The sequence below is a fragment of the Gymnoscopelus microlampas genome, assembly GCF_963454915.1.
Source record: "Gymnoscopelus microlampas genome assembly, chromosome: 4".
NCBI classification, from domain to species: Eukaryota; Metazoa; Chordata; class Actinopteri; order Myctophiformes; family Myctophidae; genus Gymnoscopelus; species Gymnoscopelus microlampas.
The window spans coordinates 1,492,658-1,514,904 of record NC_139941.1 but is presented as its reverse complement, the minus strand read 5'-3'; the positions used below and the strand labels follow the sequence as shown (position 1 = coordinate 1,514,904).

Genomic DNA, 22,247 nt, shown 5'->3' with positions numbered 1-22,247 from the left:
CTATAGCGTCCCTTTTCCGAGCAGGTCATACTATAGGCAAAAAGGATGAAAATAGAAACATATTTGGCAGAATGAGCAGCTCTATACGAGCTCAAGCTAGTTGTGAGCTTGTAGGTTTATTCTCACTACTTTTGATTCACACTCTTGTATGATGAAATAGGGCATTGAATGGCGAAAAAACATTCAACGGTTGACATTTGGAGATACAAGGTTTCTACCCGACAGCGACAATAAACATCCTAATAATAAACATTAATCCAAACATAATAGGCTCTATGCACAGCAGCCATATTGGAAAGAAATTGGGCCTCTTCTTACTTCCTTCACAGGTGTTACCAATGATACTAATGAAGGCTCTGTTCTGGTCACTAGAAACACTCCATTTTGTTTCCCAAATGGCCCCTTATGGTGGGTGTGTAACTCTGAGAGTTATGGGGGTCCTTGAAAATAAGACGACCACTGTGCCACACCAAATGGAACAGATCCTTAATTAGTATCATTGGTAACACCTGTGAAGGAAGTAAGGAAGGGGCCCAATTCATTCCCAATATGGCTGCTGTGCATAGAGCCTATTGAAGTAAAGTACCCCATATGAAGTACAGATTACCTGCAGATGTAAGTTGGTCTTGCTGCTTGCCGTATTTTCGTCTTTCGAAGTCACTTTTTGTTGCTTTTTGTTCATCCCTGTTCAACGAAAAACAACAACGACCAAAAATGTAAAACACTGTTGCCTAAAAAATGCAGTGTTTGATTCCCATGTGGCACCATCTTAACACTTACAGTAATGTGCTATAGCGGTGTTTCTCAAACCAGAAACCACTGAGTGCAACATATAATAAAACAACGTTTTATTTGTTGATTGGAGAATGCTGCAGTGTTTAGTCTGTACTCTTCTACTCACTGGTAAATGGTAAATGGTGCATTTATATAGCGCTTTTAACCAAAGCGCTTTACATTGATTGTGCCATTAACCCATTCACACACACATTCATACACCGATGGCGGAGGAAACCATGCAAGGCACCAACCTGCTCATCCGGAGCAATTAGGGGTTCAGCGTCTTCTCAAGGACACTTCGACACTAACTCTAGGGGAGCGCCCAGACGCGTCGCTAGGTCTCTACTAGGTTGGGGGCTTAGCCCCGCAGGCAACGGGCACATGCGTGTTTTTCCGCGGATTTCGCGGATTTGGGTACTTTTCCCCCCGTTTTTTGTTACTTTATTTCGGTTTTAGGGTTAGGGGTAGGGTTAGGTTAAGGTGATGTATATATAATTTAAAAAAAAAAAAATATATATATATATATATATATATATATATGTATTTGTTTTATTTTATTGGTGGCTTTGGATAAAACATTGGTGGCTATAGCCACCGAAGGCCCCGCCTAACGACGCCACTGGGAGCGCCCCAGCCCGGGATCGAACTGGGAACCTTGCGGTTTTCCAGTTCACTCTACCCGGCCACTCTACCCCTGAGCCACTGCCGCCCCACTTGACATTAACAGTGTATTGTAATATCATTATTTTCCCCAGTAACGAGTAGTGTAATCTGTACCTTTTGCCAAAACAATATTATTACACATTACTGAGCAAAGTAACTCGTTACAATGAACGTAATTCGCTTTTGTTTCTGATATCAAACGCAACGTATTGAACTGACATCTTATTTGTTGAAGCATATGTAACGGTTTGAGAGACTTCAATGTGTTTTGTAGCCTACTGCTGTTTGGTATATTTTTGACTGCTCCCGCAATTATTGTTCCAAAATATGGAATATGCAGAACAACATTAAAAGTAAAGTAACATAAAATGTAATATAATATATTACTATTGATACCAAGTAATAAGTACTATACTATTATTTATTACTTTAAAAAAAAAAAAGTAATAAGTAACATATAGAGCACCGAAGTCTGACGTCACTGCCACTAGAGGGCGATGTTTCATGGGTTTGTGGCTTTATTTTTTGTGTTGAAATCCCCATTTGGGAATGTTAGATCACGTCATATAAGAACTGTGTTCCAAACATAAACACAGACACCACCCTGGTGTTTTTGTCAGGGGGGTGGCTCTGCATCGGTGATGATATTCATTCATATTTGATACAGCCTGTTTCTGGCGAAAATGGAATTCATTCTGCCTTAAAAGTCTTAAAGAGGTGGTGCCATGTTTTTGCACTTTTTCTGTTTTTCATGTGTCTATGAGGTTGATAGAACTTCATTAAAGGACAACTTTAGTTTTTTACAACCAAGGTTTATATTTTAGCTTGTAATTAAAGTAAATTAAAGATGAGTGTTATTTTTTTTTCATTTACTGCTTTCTACAGTTTTGGCAATTTTTGCGATATTTTTTACAGTGGGCGGGGGCATTCTGTCCGGTGGCTAGTAAATATGCCTTTTTTACACAATAAAAAAGGTCCTGTGGTCTTTGATGGCCAGATGTGAGTTATTGGGGGCTAGAAGAGCTACTGTAAATAATAATAAAGAAAACACCAGGTTATTGTGTAAAAAAATACATATTTAGCCACCGGACAGAATGCCCCCGCCCACTGTAAAAAAGACCACGAAAATTGCTAAAACTATAGAAAGCAGCACATTTAAAAAATTTAACACTCCTATTTTATTTACTTTAATTACAATCTAAAACATAAACCTTGGTTGTAAAAAACTAAAGTTGTCCTTTAAGCCCCCCGGTGGTGGTTTTATGGTGTTTTATGTCTTCTCTGATTATTTGGAGTTTCTTCCTGGAGGCTGAAATCTTGAGGGTCAAACGTGCCAATAGAGAAACAGCCCTTTAGTGACATCACAGAGCCCCCAAAAAACATACCCTCCCCCTCATTATCATAACACAACAGGTGTGGGCATGAGGAGGAGGGACTAGGGCAGGTGGGTGGTGCTAAGGTGGTGGAGGAGGTGCTAAGGTGAGAACCAGGCATACTTAATGAACTGGAGGCGTGTCCAAATAAAAACATTTTTTTTTAACAATTTCTGTACACTTTTTTTTTTTTTTTTAATCCTTACATAATAATAATACCTTATGATCAGGTTTTAGGGTTGAAAAATATCATGGCACTCCATCTTTAAGAACTACTACTTCCAGGTCTGAATGGGAAATGTAGTCTTTGGGTTGTTTGACTGGTTTCTAGTTTTTATATTGTGTTACTCTTTGGGTAAATGTGTACATTTACACCTTCAGTCGATGCTTTATATCCATATGAGTAAAATCGCCGGGGTGGCGTGTTTATTTTTGGAACACAGTTCTTATATGAAGCGATCTAAGATTCCCCAATGAGGATATCAACACAAAAAGTAAAGCCACGAACCTGCGGAAAAGCGCCCTCTACTGGCAGTGAGGTCAGGACTTCGGTGCTCTATTAGCCTTCCTGAGTAATATGCCCAACACTAAGTAAGTAGGTCGGGACTCGGGAGTGGCTTATAGGCTCTATTCACAGCAGCCATATTATGAAGACATTCACAGGTGTTACCAATGATACTAATGAAGTCTAGCACAGTGGTTTCCACGACCCCCATAACTCTGAGAGTGTACAAATGGAACCAAATGGGTCCATTTGGTTCCATTTGTACACTCTCAGAGTTACACACCTGTAAGGGGCCATTTGGAAGCCCATGAGGGTCCCTGGACCCCAACTATAGACCCACTGGTGTAACAGAGTGTTTCCAGTGGGCCAACATGCACAATATCAGCACCCTGACTCTGTTTGACCAGAATGGAACAGAGCCTTCATTAGTATCATTGGTAACACCTGTGAATGTCTTCATAATATGGCTGCTGTGAATAGAGCCTATTGTCGGTATCAGCCGATAACACACGGGTGTCTATCCCCGATACAATGCGCTAGACTCCTGGGAGATGGATTGCTGAGGTGGAGCACCACACCTACCATCAGCTCACAGTATTTACCACACGACTTACCGCACCCAAGCCGCACTACTCATAACGCTGAGTTGGCGGTGCCCGGGATTGAACACTGCTGGTCAATAAATACATAGGATGGAATAAATGATGCTACAGTGTCCATCTATCCACTACTAGACCGTCACTGGGCACTAGCAGCGGCCGAGCGGCTCAGTATACTATAGACAAATCCACAGACGTGCTACCTGTAGCTGCCTGTAGGCGGCCATTGCTGCGGTGTCGCGTCCGCGGAGCGTTGACACCGCAGCAATGGCTGCGCGCAGGGCAGCGCTCCGTGGATTCATGTATAGGTAAGGTTCCCAGTCGGCGTGATACCCAGCTCCCCCCCTGGGTTACTGTGTTACTGTGTGTGTGTGTGTGCGCGTGCGTGTGTGTGCGTGTCTGCGCACGCACACGCACGCACAACTAAAAGCAAGAGTGAAGAAAAAGGTCTTGAGCTGTGCTTTAAAGCTATCCACAAAGGCTGTTTTAGGTGTAATGGGAGTTTATTCCATGCCTAATAGATAGATGCTAGGTTCATGGTTTACCTGCTATCCTATAGTTTCAAATGTACAGAATGTTATGTAGCCCATTCAATCCGGGAACGTATACTGTGTCATTTTAGATTTTTTTGCTATAACCATTATTTTATACTTTGGGCTATTCAAAAATAGCAGATGTACAAGCTCGTAGTGCGACACTCAAGCTTGTAGATCTGCTATTTGTTTGCAAAATCGTGAAAATGTGTGCAAATCTTCGAATATATATGCTTTTTAAAGCGACCATTTCTAACTTCTTTGCTTCTGGGGGTTCTACAAATGTCTTCTAAATCCTAACAGTTTTTTATTTATTTTTTTAATCTTCTGTTGCTATAATATCAGTGGTTCTCAAACTTTCTTCTAAATTATATATATTTGTCCACGGACCCCAGTCTCAAAATATTTTGTTCCAGGGACCCCCAGAAGCAAAGATTTGAGTTAAAAGATATATATTGAGTTATAAGATATATATATACAGTATATATATTCAAAGATTTGCACACATTACCACAATTTTCTTTTTTCAAAAATAGCAATAACAGATACCAGGTTCATGGTTTACCTGGTATCCTCTAGACGGGTTTCCTGTTAGTAAACATGAGAGGATATGACCGTGCAGAGGAGGGGGAAGCCTATAGAGGGCGCCATTACCCGCAGCAGCTCTGGTCAAATGTCCATTCATAAAATAAATGATCTTCACCGGGTTTAATGAAAGTAGATTAAATTATGCAGTTTGTAATACCTTGTTTACTCAATAAAAATGATTTGTCGGAAGTTGGATCTGTTTGTATATAATAGCAGCATTATGCCTATTATGCCTATAATAGCAGAATTATGGCTATCTAACTCCCGAACACAACAACAGAGTGAACGGCGCAACAATTTGTTTCCCCCGAGCATGCGCAGATTGCGCATTCTGCTCTGTGATGACGTCGCGCGGAAATCCGTCTATAGGTTCTTGAGGCACTACACTGACAGCAGACAGTGAGATCCAGTAATAGGCTCTATTCACAGCATCCATATTATGAAGACATGCACAGGTGTTACCAATGATACTAATGAAGGCTCTGTTCCATTCTGGTCAAACAGAGTCAGGGTGCTGATGTTGTGCATGTTGGCTCACTGGAAACACCAGTGGGTCTACAGTTGGGGTCCAGGGACCCTCATGGGCTTCCAAATGGCCCCTTACAGGTGTGTAACTCTGAGAGTGTACAAATGGAACCAAATGGACCCGTAAGGGTCCATTTAGTTCCATTTGTACACTCTCAGAGTTATGGGGGTCGTGGAAACCACTGTGCTAGACTAAATGGAACAGAGCCTTCATTAGTATCACTGGTAACACCTGTGAATGTCTTCATAATATGGCTGCTGTGAATAGAGCCTATTCACACGAGCCCCTGCGCTTTTACCCGTCGGTAAAAAAGTGCCCTCTCCAGACTAGAAAAAATGATCCCCAAAAAAGAAATTTCAACTGCCCCTAGCGGCCTAACGGTAAGGCAGACGGAAATGGCAGTGGATGTGTTGGATGCAGCCCAAAGTGAACTTTACTCAGTTTGTTGCCGTCCGACCTTCCTCGCCCGTGTTATTAAAGAAATACGGACGACAATGGCCAAAACTCAATCAAAAAACGGCTAAATTGGCCGTTTTCAAGATGTTTTGGTCATTATCTCTGGAACGGAAGGTCCAATCTGCTCAGTTCCAAGCTTGTTGGATGCGTGACTTTAAGGTCATTAATCACGCAATGACACCTTTTCGGGTTATTTGGGTTTTCTGGCCTAAAAGTATGGTAATTGTCGCTGCCCCTCCAAATCCCTCGTCCCTGGACCCAGTAGTAAGAACATCATTTCCCCTCGTATTTTAATCACCATTGGCTGCGGGCCAAATGAATGGCCAAGCGGGCCAGGCCATCGGGAGATTGGGGACAGTTCCCGGGGGGCCCATGTCACATGTCCCACCATCTGTGTGTGTGTGTGTGTGTGTGTGTGTGTATGTGTGTGTGTGTGTGTGTGTGTGTGTGTGTGTGTGTGTGTGTGTGTGTGTGTGCGTGCGTGCGTGCGTGCGTGCGTGCGTGTGTGCGTGCGTGCGTGCGTGCGTGCGTGCGTGCGTGCGTGCGTGTGTGTGTGTGCCAGCTGATTACCTGAGTAGCCAAAGGATATGCTTGACATGGGGCTGAGATATATGCCATTCCCATAGATGGCGCCGTGCATCTGCACAACACAAACATAACGAGAAGTAGTACATGTATTATAGACAGTGGTGTAAAGTAAGTACTGTACTTAAGTACAATTTTGAGGTATTCTTTTACTTTACTGGAGTATTTCCAATTTCCGGTACTTTTACTTCTACTCCACTACATATCAGAGGCAAATATTGTACTTTTACTCCACTACAATTATTTGACAGCTTTGGTTACTAGTTACTTTGCCAATAGACCCCTTAACAGACGACGTCACACTGATAAGAACCAGTATGCGTGCAACCAGTATGCGCTAAATGAAACCCATTCTATCAGGTCTCGCTAGGACGCGCCTCACTAGCCAACACACAAGAGGGGGTTGGGATGTGCTGAAACTAGCGCACCCCGAAACAACAGGTTGGAAATTGATTGCGTGAAACAATCACCTGCGCATCCAGTCTCAATGTTAGTAAACAATTAATTGGTCTATATAAATTATTATATTCTAAAACATACATTAACCACTTTAGCCCTATTTTATACCTAGTAGATCGGCTATTTTCAAACATTTTAGTACTTTTACTTTTGGTACTTTAAGTATATTTTGATGCCAATACTTTGGTACTTTTACTCAAGTAACATTTTGAACACAGGCCTTTTACTTGTAACAAGAGTATTCTTATATTGTGGTATTGCTACTTTTACTTAAGTAAAATATCTGAGTACTTTTTCCCCCTCTGAATATAGAGACTAACCACTATGTCCACTAATCACAACCTCCCTTCAATTGGACTAATAATACTGGATCAATGGCTTTCAAACATTTTGTGTCCAAATGAAGGCACACCTTTTATTTATATCCGTGCAAAACAGCATCTGTTTACTAGTGCCAAATAAAAGGTTTAAGGCCTATATCAAACATTAACAAACAAAAGAAGAACATAGCAATATCTACAAGCTTGTACATCTGCTATTTTTGCAGGGGGGTCCCTAAATGATTGTGTGGGGTCCCCAGATGATTAGCTTAATGTGCAACATTGTTTTCTCACTCAACAGTAAACACACCAACATACAGTATAAGTGTATACAGGGTATCTGCACATTTCTAAAAAGACAATTTAATGACTTTTAAGACCTTTTTAATACCAAACTGGCCAAATTGTCAAATATTACCTAAGAAAGAGGCAAAGATTGTGAAAATAGCCAAACTACAAGCTCACAGTTGTGATCGGCTATGTTCACAATATTTATTTGTGGGAACCGAGTCAAACTAAATATAATGCCTACGATTCCAAGTGCTTGTCAGGGTGGGGGGTCCCCAGTTCTAATATGAACATTTTGGGGGGTCGCGGCCTGAAAAGTTTGGGAACCCTTGTTTTAAGAGTACACCTATACAAATGATGTGATTTTGGTCACATAATGCACGGTACCTGCAGTCTGGTATTGGAGGCCACCACCAGTCCATTCCTCAGTATAGAATGCCAGTTCTCAATGTGTGATCCACTAAACACAACAACAACAACAACAACAACAACAACAACAACAACAACAACAACAACATTAGCTCTAAATAACAATAGCATTTAAACACAGAAGACCCTATCTTAAACTTAGGAACTTGGAAGTCCAAAACCGTTCCTTTTTTTATCATTATATTAAAACAAAATGAAAGGTTGGGTAAGTAATTTTCTTTGGTTAAAATAAGTCTTAAATAGTTCTATATTCTGATAGTAAGCTACTCGTTGCTATAGAGTGTTTGTTCAGTAGTAGGAGTCTCCATGTCTCTCCAGCTCTTTATTAACCAGAAAATGCATTTTCAGGTTGGGATACCTATATTTTATCCAATCAGGATAGAGAACTCTATCCTGATTGGAGTCATGGTACAGATTAAACTCCACCAGGTCAGATAGGTTATTGTGGGCCAGCAATGTTCATAATAGGCTCTATGCACAGCAGCCATATTATCACATTCACAGGTGTTACCAGTACTAATACTTCATACTAATGAAGGCTCTGTTCCATTTAGTGTAGCACAGTGGTTTCCACGACACCCATAACTCTGAGAGTGTACAAATGGAACCAAATGGACCCGTATTTGTACACTCTCAGAGTTACACACCCGTAAAGGGCCATTTGGGAGTGTTTCCAGTGAGCCAACATGCACAATATCAGCACCCTGACTCTATCTGACCAGAATGGAACAGAGCCTTCATTAGTATCATTGATAACACCTGTGAATGTCTTACAATATGGCTGCTGTGCATAGGGCCTATTTACCAATCAGGATGGAATATGAAAAATCAAACAGATCCGTCTTGATCACATGACTATAGAGATCACATATTGTGATCATTTTGATAACATTTGAAGGAGTAATATCAAAACATGTGTTTTACATAAGTCGGCCTCCTGGTGGCGCTGTAAAAGGCAGATGCAGGGCAAATGCAGGGCATAGGTTATTGTGCTTATTGTGAACAAAGAAAAATAAGACCTGTGTAAGAACATAATGGCATTTATTATGCATTTTATCGAGTTAAAATATGTTTATGCAAACACAGCTGATGACAAGTTAGCACCCAGCCAAGGCTGTGCCAAGGCCTCATCCACATGCATGCAACCTTTATTTCACACGATGCTTTGAAGTGCTTTCCCCCTATTTCTGGCTTATCAACCACTTATACCTTTATGTCCAAAATGGTTACTTTTCAGAAAACTGAACAAAAATCGTCAGAAATAGTTAAAATAGCCGATCTACAAGCTAACAACGCAGCACGAAGTGACGCGCTGTGAGCGGCTATTTTCACTACTTTTGTTTGACACTCTTTCTGACGAAAAACATAAAAAGTTGAACTATGGAGATATGAGGTTTCTGCCTGACAACGACGACATACCTAATACTTCATTGACCAGGATCCCCCAAGGGTCTGTACTTGGTCCCCTCCTTTTTTCCCTCTACAGCAAATGGCTTTGCTGAAAATATCCGATCTACAAGCTCACAATGTGTCGTGCCGCAACATGTTGTGAGCTTGAAGAGCTACTATTTTCGCCAAATGTTCGCCTATTATGACGTGCCAAGAATAGGGAAGCAAGAGTTCAAGTTGTTGACCAGACCTGTATAAAGTATTATTTGTATACAAGGTACAACGATCCACACGTCCTAGACTCTTCTCCCTTCCCTAAAACACCCTGGGCAACGCTCCACACGTCCTAGACTATTCTCCCTTCCCTAAAACACCCTGGACAACGCTCCACACGTCCTAGACTCTTCTCTCTTCTCTAAAACACCCTGGACAACGCTCCACACGTCCTAGACTATTCTCTCTTCTCTAAAACACCCTGGACAGCGCTCCACACGTCCTAGACTCTTCTCTCTTCTCTAAAACACCCTGGACAACGCTCCACACGTCCTAGACTATTCTCTCTTCTCTAAAACACCCTGGACAGCGCTCCACACGTCCTAGACTCTTCTCTCTTCTCTAAAACACCCTGGACAACGCTCCACACGTCCTAGACTCTTGTCCCTTCTCTAAAACACCCTGGACAACGCTCAACACGTCCTAGACTCTTCTGTCTTCTCTAAAACACCCTTGACAACGCTCCACACATCCTAGACTCTTCTCCCTTCTCTAAAACACCCTGGACAACGCTCCACACATCCTAGACTCTTCTCCCTTCCCTAAAACACCCTGGACAACGCTCCACACGTCCTAGACTCTTCTCTCTTCTCTAAAACACCCTGGACAACGCTCCACACGTCCTAGACCAGGGGTGGGCAACTTTGTAGATGGTGAGGGCCACAAAATTTCCTCAATCACTCTGGGGGGCCGCATTGTTTATCGGCAGGGGGGCCGCATTGTTTATCGGCAGGGACCCCCCCCCGTTGACAAAACCCCTCCCGTTGGCAAACGGTCCGGGGGCGGTGCGCCGGTTCGGACCAAAATGCCAGGGCTGGATTTATCGGCAAAAAAAATGCACGCCCGTTTATCGGCACTCTCGCCATAGTACCCCATTATACCCAGGGGGCAAAACCCCCTTTTTTTTGGAATGCTGCATTTGCCCTGCTATAAAAGGTTGGCCACCAGAAATAATATCTATGACCCCGTAGGATCACAACCTATATGGACAACCCGGTCAATTTTTTGCTGGAAATCCAATATGGCCGCCTCAATATTGGCCCCTATCAGTACCCAGGGGCAAAGGGGGGTATGCTGCATTTGCCCTGCCATAAAAGGTTGGCCACCAGAAATAATATCTATGACCCAGTAGGATCACTACCTATATGGACAACCCGGTCAACTTGCTGCTGGAAATCCAATATGGCCGCCTCAATATTGGCCCCTATCAGAAAATAGCTTTGGCAATAACTTTTGAACCAGATGGGCTAGAAATAAAAACTTGGTGTCTATTTCATGGTTTCAGAGCATGAGAAACTCAATGGAATACTTATCTTTATGATTGGGTGTGTCTGGACCTTTAATTTGCATATTTCCAAGATGGACGCCACGCGAAACTGAGTTTTACTATGACTTTTACAGTGACAGCTGACTGTTATGGCAACAGAGATGGCAGTCCAGAGATGGCAGTCCTAAGAGAGCAGCTGCTGCTTTTTCAGGAATCATTGAGCAACCAACTGCAGTCCTCTGGGCAACCTTCCTGGAGATGTCAGATATTCTCCAAAGGTTTATCTACTACGATCGGGAAGGTGACTGGACAGGACATCTCTGTGAATCAGCAAGAATGCTACCCTACCTCACTGCAGCAGGCCACTACAAGTACGGGCAGCAATCTTTACTTCTGTATTTGGCTGAGATGAAGAAACTACCAGAAACAGCTTCAGAGGTACATGAAGCACTGATGGCAGGTGTATTTGTTGGCAGACGAGCAGATGGCAGCCACAACAGTGTTTCTCTTGACATGCTACTGGAGCAGACCTATAATGCCGATGCCAAGGAAGCAAGCAGTCTGGATGGCATTACACTCAGCCCTGCTGCCAGGACAAAATGGGTCTACAGAAAACCACTCACTGCAGCTGTCTCTGCAGAGCTCAAGTCTATGCTCCACCTTCACTCCTCCAACCCACACCATGAGTCTGGTCAGAGTCGTGTAATCCGGGATGCAGAGATGGTAGTCAAGGTCATGGCAGCAGTGGAGACTAACCCATTTACAGTGAGCACATCATCCACGATCAACATATCTACAGGAGAGTGTGCTGATTCCACAGTCAAGGACCACTTGATGAGTGTGAAAGAACTGGGTCTGAAGGCACTGTGTGAGTCACTGTCCAGTGAACAGAAGAAGACAAGTATAATGAAGCTTAACACTTCCCACACTCAAAAAAAAAAAATCTAAGGGGAAAACCTCAGCACCTGGCAAGAGCAATGAAATTACTGCCCACCTGCGCATGACCCAAATCATAGCCAGTGGTGGAGAACTCAACCTTGTTGACTTTATAGGCAACCACGAGTACAGTGGCTTCCCCCCTTCGCTCTTCCAGGAAGATGGCAGGATGAGAACAGGTACCAAGGCAAGCCTTGTGAAGGTCCTGAAAGAGGAGACCAAAGTTGCATGCATCCCTGACCTGCCTACAGAAGACAGAAAAACAGCAGTAGTTATTGATGCCATGTATGCCATACGCCATTGGTCGTTCCTGAAAGGTGAAGCATTTGGAAAAATCGCTGAACGATATCAACGTCTGCTGTTGAATGATGTGCCTGCTGGCACAGAGATCATTCACTGCTGTTGTGACCGGTACAGTGGACCTAGTCTTAAGACAGCTGAGCAAGAATATGCTCAGATATGCTCGACCAAAACCTACCAAAGAATATGAAGTCAGTATGCGTTACACAGCTCCAGATCCTCAGGAGTTTTTTGCTGTGTCAGCTAACAAGGCAAACCTATTGAGTTTCCTCTGTGACGAATGGTGTGACAATGAGAAACTTAAGTCGGCCCTTGGTCCAGCACATCTTTACCTGGGTGGGTGGTTTAAAGAAGAGACAAGGAGTGTGGTGATCAAGGAGGGGTCTATTGAAGATGTCCCTGCACTAGAATCCACACAACAGGAAGCTGATACAAGAATAATACTCCACACCCTGTATAGTGTCCAGAATGACAAAGTTGACAGAGTTGTCATCCATGCCAATGACACAGACATCATCATCATGTGCCTTTACTATGCAGCAACCCATCTCAGATGCCTTCCAGAGCTGTGGGTGAGAACAGAGCAAAATTCATACCTTCCTATCCATCAAATGGTATCAACGCTGGGGCTTGCACAGTGTCGTGCCCTGCCCTTTATCCATAGTAGTAAGTGGCAGAGATACCACCAGCTATCCCTTCTACACTGGGAAGAAGGCATGGTTCAAGGCCAGCATGCGTCTGGATCTCCCTGCACTTGAGGAGTTTGGTGAAAACTCTTCTGATTCCCTTTCATATGACGTCATCAATCAGGCACGAGACCTCACAATTGCTGTATATACATCCAAAGCGGACCACCCGGAGGATTTTGACCTGAGTAAGCTTAGAGTGTACAAGTTCCTCAATAATAGATCAACCCTCTTAAAGCTGCTGCCCCCGACAGAGAATGCATTTGACCTGCACCTGAGAAGAGCTGCTCTAGCAACCATAATAGATAAATGTGCACATATCGCCAAGCCGGATATTCCTTCTTTCACAGAGTATGGATGGTCTCTCAGTGCTAGCAATGCAGTCCCCCTTGCATCTACCGAGCCAGCCTTGCCTTTGTCAATGAACAAGGCAATATCATGCCTCTGTTCCTGTGCAAAGAAGGCAATTCCATGCTACTTAGGATGCTGTTGCCAGGTACTGGAGACACGATGCAGCAGGATCAGTGCAACACATGACAACAGTGACAGTTAATAGCATTGTACCATAGTATCATTGGCTAGAAGCAGGCAAGACAGCGCCATAGAGGTCAAAATGAACCTTTTGTAGGCAACCTCAATTCCGCCTTTACTCTATTTGTCACTAAGTAGTCTATATTTTGTTATGTTACTTGAATGCATACCACTATGTTAATTTGTATAGCCCTAAAGTTGAAGTTTTTGGCAAGTCTTGGAGTGTGCATGTGTATGTTTATATTGTATTTAGTTTATTAAAATGATACATAAGATACATTGTGGGGTTTTTCTCCGATTTTTCTCTGCAATCATCCCCACAACTATAGATCTATAAATCAATAAATCTGGGGGAAAATGTAATACCATACATTATTTATGACTGCAGCCATATTGACAAAATAGAAATGAAAGCTCAAACTGACCAAATGTATTCATATTGCTTAAAAAGCAGACTTTTTACCATAACAGTAAGCTGTCACTGTAAAAGTCATAGTAAAACTCATTTTCGCGTGGCGTCCATCTTGGAAATATGCAAATTAAAGGTCCAGGCACACCCAATCATAAAGATAAGTATTCCATTGAGTTTCTCATGCTCTGAAACCATGAAATAGACACCAAGTTTTTATTTCTAGCCCATCTGGTTCAAAAGTTATTGCCAAAGCTATTTTCTGATAGGGGCCAATATTGAGGCGGCCATATTGGATTTCCAGCAGCAAGTTGACCGGGTTGTCCATATAGGTAGTGATCCTACTGGGTCATAGATATTATTTCTGGTGGCCAACCTTTTATGGCAGGGCAAATGCAGCATACCCCCCTTTGCCCCTGGGTACTGATAGGGGCCAATATTGAGGCGGCCATATTGGATTTCCAGCAAAAAATTGACCGGGTTGTCCATATAGGTTGTGATCCTACGGGGTCATAGATATTATTTCTGGTGGCCAACCTTTTATAGCAGAGCAAATGCAGCATACCCCCCTTTGCCCCCTGGGTATTACTCAAAAAGCCCATAATAGTCACATATGTGATAAATAAGGGATAAAACTATTATTATTTGTAATAACTTTGTTTTTATTTAGCATTTAGTAGGCCTCTCCCCGACTAAGGATTTGTTTAGTCGAATCTAATTGGCGACTAATTGCCAATAGTCGACTGGCAGTCGACTAATGCAAAAAGAAAACTTTTTTATTTTTTTTGGGGGCCAAAATACATTTTATTTCAAAGGGCCAAGTCTACACGGTTTGTTTTGTGTCTCCAGCAGAGTTTCTAGTGTCTATCTCTCTCTGGAAGAGGTTGCACATAAACTCTGCAGCCGCACTGAGGCGCTCCAACACAAACAATACCAATACAAAGACGAGGAATAAGAAGAATAAAGTAGAAGTTACGTGTGGTTGCAAGTGTAGACTTGGCCAAAAAACAATTTAAAACATTTTTGGCCAAAAAAAAAAAAAAAAAAAGGTTTTTTTTTTTTTTTTTTTGGGGGGGGGATTTTGGCCTGGGGCCGCATTGAGTGACGGTGCGGGCCGCATGCGGCCCGCGGGCCGCCAGTTGCCCATCCCTGTCCTAGACTCTTCTCTCTTCTCTAAAACACCCTGGACAACGCTCCACACGTCCTAGACTCTTCTCCCTTCCCAAAAACAATGTAAAAAAAATAAAATAACTCCCTATCAAACAAAGATTTAGTGGGCCCCTAGTAACAGTGAGGACCCCCTAGTGGTCCCGGACCCCCTGTTGAAGACCCCCATGGTGTATAAATTGATGGAAATGAGTTGTGTGGTGAATGTGGAACTCACTGGAAGGCAAACGTGCTGCCAAAGTGGTTCTTGGCAGCTCTGAAGTTGGACTCTTTGGCAGGCGGGCTGCTGAGCAGCAGGAACTGATGTGGCGTGTGCATGAACTTCAGTTGCTGTCGCCGGAAAGGGAGAGGAACAGGTATCAGTTGACAACATGGACTAAAAAGCATTTGAACCAGTTTTGCCATGTCTGCTTAATAAAAGCGACTTTGAGCTTCTTTTTCTGTACAGTCGCTTGTAAATATTGGTAGTTGCGTTTTTTTTTTGGGGGGGGGGCTTGTTTCTAAAGTGTAGTTGCTTATTTGGGCTTGCTTTCATTTTTTTTTTATATCATTCAAACCAGTGGTTCTCAAATATCTCGAATATGTATTTGACCCTCCCTAACCCCCATCTGAAAATGTTTTGTGCCAGCTGGAGCCCCGCACCAGATTTGTGTTGTTAGAATGTTTCAAAAATATTCCAAATATTCCACATTTTATTTCAAGATTTTTTGAAAATAGCAGATCTACAAGCTCACAAGACGTCGCATTGCGACACGTTGTGAGCTTGTAGATCGGCTATTTTCAAATAGCCGTTGTATACAGTGTAGGTTTAAAGTGCTCATATGGCCTATTGCCGCATCTTTTGGGCTTGTTTTACTAGACCTGGTGACTTACTTCTTTCACAAAATCTGGCAACACTGATTTGAACAGGTGCAAATCTATGTTTTCTGTGTCTTTGCATCTTGCCAATTTAATCAGCGTTATCTGCATACTAGGGCTGAGCGATATGACTTAGAATTTTATTTAGTGAAAATAGATAATCTACAAGCTCACACCGGTTCACATAGTAGATCGGCTATTTCCGTACGCCCACCAAGTGTTAAGTGGTTAATAAGACAATAAAGAAAAAATAGAAAAATAGAAAATAAAACTATTAAAATAAAAAAAAAGCTCCCAAGATAATCTTGCTTCTCGATTATTTAAGATGAAGTGGGTTGTTGGTTCTAAATGTCAGCTGTGATATCTTTTGGTTAATTGCCCTGTGTGTCATGATAAATGTTTCAGTCAACATAAACACAGTCTTTGAATCAAGACTGTATCATTATTTTTTCAACCGCGTTGTGACGTGTTGTGACGTGTTGTGAGCTTGTACATCTGCTAAATGTCGGCCTATCTTGAGGATGCTTAGGGTTGATGTGAACTGTTAGGTTAGTGGTATAGAATGTCACTTACTCTGGTGACTGGAAGTTTGACAATGTGTGACCTGTTACTGGATATCACCCTGCAAACACAAGACAAAGCGCTTAATTCAACCATAACAGCATATTCCATAACAGTGTCCATATATCATAACTCTAGTTCCATAATCAACTGATCCAGGCTTATCCTAAACCTGCACACTCACACATATCGAATTGAACCTTGCTTTTATACAGTAGCACACACACAAACAATAACATACACAATGATGCACAGGTGAAAAATAAGTAATGACAAAAATAATCAAACCAAACTAGACTAAAACTTAGGAATTAAATTAAAGATTTAATTAGAATATGTTTGAAACTAACTGAAGTTATGGTGGGATTAAAGTCTTATTCCTTACTAGTTAAAATATTCTATTAACATACTCTACCATATACATTGGTTATAGTTGTAATTCAATTCTTATAAGCAATGTGAACAGCAAACTCCTGTGAGTTCCTAGCTGTTGTGGACTTGCAGGTTGTTGTGGTGGTTATTTCCCAGTAAGTGAAGGGGTCTTACCATTGTAGCAGTGGGTGAGCTAAGGGGTCATGTCTATCCATGTGTTTCTTTATCTCTAGGTAAGGGGCCTGCGGAGACAAAGACACAAGACATTAAACATCTCCTTTCATGCTGCTTTCATATCGTCACTGTCGGTTACTGTCGGTTAAAAATTGCTTAATTATGCCAATAGGCTCTATTCACAGCAGCCATATCATTCACAGGTGTTGCCAATGATACTAATGAAGGCTCTGTTCCATTCTGGTCAAACATAGTCAGGGTGCTGATATTGTGCATGTTGGCTCACTGGAAACACTCTGTTACACCAGTGGGTCTACAGTTGGGGTCCAGGGACCCTCATGGGCTTCCAAATGGCCCCGGACAGGTTGTTAACTCTGAGAGTGTACAAATGGATTTGGTTCCATTTGTACACTCTCAGAGTTATGGGGGTCGTGGAAACCACTGTGCTACACTAAATGGAACAGAGCCTTCGCGCAGAGCCTTCGCGCGCGCAGTAGCCACACATGCACGCGCGCGCGTGTGGCGCTCGTGCATGTGATGACACTAAAGTCTCACTCCTAGATTTTCCTGAAAGTTGGCAGCCCTGCATTCTGTGTCAAATAATATTAGAATATTTAAAGGTAGGATAAGTGATTTTCTTTGGTTAAAATAAGTGTTAAATAGCTCTATATTCTGATAGTACTCATTGCTATAGAGTGTTTGTTCTGAGTCTCCCCGTCTCTCGAGCTCTTTATAAAACAGAAAATGCATTTTCGTTTCAGTTTCAGTTTCATTTCCAATTGTATCCAATCAGGATAGAGAACTCAATCAGGACATAGATTACACAAGTGAAATTGGAAGTGATGACACAAAGAAATGAGCAGGCAAAATTGGAACTGGAACACTATAAAAATTAAGCTTAAAAACGGGTACTTTCTCCTGATTGGCTGAGATTTTGACACCTACCGGAAAATGTATTTTCTGTTTATTAAAGAGCTGGAGAGACGGGGAGACTCCTGTTACTGAACAAACACTCTATAGCAATGATTAATATCAGAATATAGTGCTTTAGCCTTTTTAACAAAATACTTTTTGTTTTAACCAAAAAATATCACTTACCCTACCTTTAATAAATAGCCTTTTTTTGCAGTTTAATTATATATTTTTTTACACAGAATCAAATGTTGTATGGTCATGATTCACCAGGAGCCTGGATGGCTTGGTTCCAGGCTTAGAATAATCTATATAAATATTTTCGGAAATCTCTAAGGGAAGAAAATAATGGGCTTTCTATCTGTGGAACTGCTATGCCCTATACTTACAGTAGTTGCGCATGGGTGTTGCTCACCCCGATCTACAAGCCCACAACACGTCACGCTGGGCTTGTAGATCTGCTATTTTGGAGGGGGGGGGGGGGGGGGGGGGGGGGCACAAGTATAAATCAGGCAGAATTGGTAGAAACAAAGAGTGAAGGAACTTCCTCAGTGCTGTAATACCTGGGTCATCTCCCGAATAGATGTAAGGCTGTCCAGAGCTCTCATCACGCGATCATAGTCCTTTTTCTGTGAAGGGGACACAAAACAACAGAGTCAAGCGATGCAAATGGAGCAGCGTGTGTCTATTTTGAGCACCGGATGTGTTACTGCATTCTAGAAGAACTTTGACTGAACCGAAAGCTGAAAGCTCTACCTAAAATGAACTCGGCTGTAGTCCGCCCAAAGCGGATAGAACGGCAAAATACTTAGAAAATGGATTTAACGCTACTAATACTAAACGTGTTGTGAGCCCGTAGATTAACCCAATTTAGACCTGGAACGCATCTGTGTCACTTTAGGTTTCTTTGGCTATTGAAAAATAGCAGATCTACAAGCTCAGAGCGCGGCACCGAGTGCCGCGCTATGAGCTTGTAGATCTGCTATTTTTGAAAAATCCTTACGATTTTGAAAACATTTTACGAATCGGACTCGGGCCTTAATGGGTTAAGATAATTCCGCTACTTTTACATGACACTCTTGTGCGAAGAAGTAGGACATTCACTTATTAAACATTTATTATTCTGAAATATGGATGTAAAGATTTCTGCTTGAGAGCAATCTCACCAATCTCTTATAACTGCTATTTGAGTGTTTTTAACACAGACGCAGAGTTTGGCTATATTTACATGTGTGCACTTTATATTGTTGTATTGGTGTGGTCTTTTTGCTCTTTTGTTGTGGTCTTTGGTGTCTGAGGTTACAAGTCATGAACATGTCATTTTTTTCTGCGATACACCGTTTTATTGTTATATGTTTGGAACGACGGATCAAAATGTGCATCCTTGCTAACTCCAAGGTATTCACACTGGTTTTCGACTGTACTGTACGTAGTTTTGTTGCTGTTTTCAAGAATATGTTCTGTCTCTCTCTGACCTCTAATGCAGTGGTGGAAAAAGTACTCAAATTCTTTACTTAAGTAAAAGTACCAATACTGCAATATAGAAATATATACAAGTAAAAGTCCAGAATTCATTCAAGTAAAAGTAAAAGTACAAAAGTATTGGCATCAACATGTACTGTAAAAGTACTAAAATGTTTGAAAATAGCAGATCTACAAGTTGTGAGCTTGTAGATCGGCTATTTTCAAATAGCCTAGGTATAAAATAGGGCTAAAGTGCTTAATGTATGCTTCATAATATCATGATTTATATCTGAAAAGTAGCTTGTACAGTAAAATAAGGTAAAGCAAGGACAGGTGAGTTTTGCAGTGTACATACCCTGGGGTTGAAGGCCAGAGTCTGGGGATCGTTGGGATCGACCACAGAGGGATATGGCTCAAAAATGACCACTTTCCTGGGCGACTCCAGAGCAGAGCGACACATGGACACTAACAGATCTACTACCTGCACAGACAAATGAAGAAATAATGGTAAATACAACAAAAAAAAAACATGACGTCTCTCTCTCTTGAGCAGGGGTTCGCAACCTTTTCAGGCTGTGCCCCCCCAAAATAATCATATATGAACTGGGGACCCCCCAAAATAGTCACATTTAAACTGGGGACCCCCCACCCTGACAAGCACTTGGAATTGCTGAGGCATTACATTTAGTTTGACTCGGTTCCACAGATAAATATTGCGTTGCGAGGCGTTGTGAGCTTGTAGATCAGCTATTTTCAAAATGTTTGCCTCTTTCTTACATTATTTGACAATTTGGCCAATGTTATTACTACCAGTTTAGTATAGTGTATTGATTACTTTTGATACAGTCTTAAAAGTCACTTTACTGTCATCTTGCCCCCCATAAGACAAGATTTGGGTTTCGCCATTTGAGTTGTAAAGAAAGACAATGTACAAGCTCACTGCGCGACGTGTTCTGAGCTTGTTAATTGTCTTTTTTTTTCCCGAATAGTTGAAGTATAAAAGAGGGTTAAAGTGGTTCAGCTGATTCTAATGTTAATTATGTTAACCCATTAACTCTCTCAGTGCCAGACCCCGAGTTATCCCGAGTTTTTACTGAATACCCTCCCTGCCAGAACAAAAAATCCCGAGTTAAAAAAAAAATGTTGGCACATTTCGCAATATTTTTTTTATTTCATTGGCACTGAGAGAGTTAAGACCTGGAACGCATCTGTGTCACTTTATATTTCTCTGGCTATGCTGTGCCGCGCTATGAGCTTGTAGATCTGCTATTTTTGAAAAATCTTGTGAGACCGAAAGGGAAAGCTCAGGGTTTTACAACATCAGGCGTAAATTTATGCCCAGTTTTCCAAAAAATAGAAAAGAAAATAGACAGATCTGGTGAGAAGCGTTGTGAGCGAGAATAAAATGTGAATTGATATTTGCCGCAGGGAGGTGTTACTTCTCTAACCCATTGAGACCTGAGGCCGCTTCTAAAAAAAATCTAAATCCTAACACATTGAGTGCCAAAAACGGTCCGGACCGTTTTTCATAATCCAAACGAGGAGTGCCAAAAACGGTTATGACCGTTTTTGAAAAAAAAAAAAAAAGAAACATTTTTTTCCCCCTTCACAGCACCAGGAGATATTTTTCGAAGATTTAGACTCCAATCCACTTCCTGGTTAACTTATGACTTCAAAAGCCTGTATCTCGGCTCCTGTGTACTTTTTTTTTTACTATGTATTTTTGACTATTGTCAACTGGCTGCAACTATTGAACGGATTACCTAATGTTTTTAATTTTTTTCCCCCGATTGTACGAGACCCCTGTGTGTGTAATGAGGGGATCACCGTGAGGACAGTGATCACTGAAAATATTTTGTGACTACTTGAAAAAGGTTAAAAAATTGTTAAAAATCCAGGCACTGACTGTACCCTGTTAAAAAACTGGCACTCAATGTGCTAACAGTTTTTCGGGAAAAAATAGCAGATCTACAAGCTCATAGCGCAGCACTCGGTGCCGCGCTATGAGCTTGGAGATCTGCTATTTTTGAATAGCCAAAGAAATCTAAAGTGACACAGATGCGTTCTAGGTCTTAATGGGCTAAAGCAGCAGTTCTCAAATTCTTTCGTGTCAAGGACCCCCAAATGAATATGTAGTTGGCCGCGGGTCCTAATCTGAATTAGTTTTTGTGCCATGGACCCCCAGAAGAGAAAATTTCTGTTATTAAAAAAAAAAGAATAGCAGATAATACAAGCTCACAGCGTGTCACGTCATGCCGCGCTGCAAGCTTGTAGATCTGCTGTTTTTGAATATCCAAACATATAAATGGATAAAGTGGTTAAAATGATCGTGACGCTACAGTATATTAACTACCTTTGCTGGGGACCCCCTGGAACCCCTCCAACGACCCCTGGGGTTCCCCGGACCCCACTTTGTGAACCAATGCCCTAAAGCAGGGGTTCTCAAACTTTTTTTGGCCCAGGTACCCCTTGGAGGGGAGAAACTTTTCGAAGGACCCCCTCATCCTCGCAACACCGATAAGTATATACTATTTGTATTACAAACGTTTCAATCAAAATCATTCAGACCCATTTTATAGTCATAAACAGAAACCACTACTACTACAGTATATGAATCATGTGCCAATAGTCATTTTATTCAAATTGCTTTTGTGCAAAACCCATGCTTGCACACTTTTCAGGTAACTCTTAATGGTTCAGAGTTCAGAAAATGAACACTTAATAGTCCTAATAAAAACAGACATGTAAAATGACAAGTCTAAAGGTGACTTTTAATAGGTGCTTCAATTTTACATAAAACAACTTATTGTTAGGGATGTCCGATATATGCAGGCTTTTTCACCAAAA

The 22,247-nt window shown here is 41.8% G+C and overlaps 1 protein-coding gene across 2 annotated transcripts in view; it reads right to left on the bottom strand.

Moving 5' to 3' along the window:
* parp8 (poly (ADP-ribose) polymerase family, member 8) overlaps positions 1-22,247 on the bottom strand; it is a 117,153-nt gene that overhangs the window by 7,353 nt on the left and 87,553 nt on the right. For both annotated transcript variants that reach the window (XR_014600696.1, XM_084055971.1), the window contains exons 19-26: positions 19,756-19,881; positions 18,500-18,565; positions 17,025-17,092; positions 16,491-16,539; positions 15,277-15,389; positions 8,060-8,132; positions 6,591-6,660; positions 608-684 (exon numbers count right to left, since the gene is read on the bottom strand). Coding sequence is in view for 1 of the 2 variants with exons in the window: in XM_084055971.1 (XP_083912097.1) it covers positions 608-684; positions 6,591-6,660; positions 8,060-8,132; positions 15,277-15,389; positions 16,491-16,539; positions 17,025-17,092; positions 18,500-18,565; positions 19,756-19,881 (642 nt within the window). In the remaining variant the exon portion in view is untranslated. The remainder of the gene's footprint in view (positions 1-607; positions 685-6,590; positions 6,661-8,059; positions 8,133-15,276; positions 15,390-16,490; positions 16,540-17,024; positions 17,093-18,499; positions 18,566-19,755; positions 19,882-22,247) is intronic.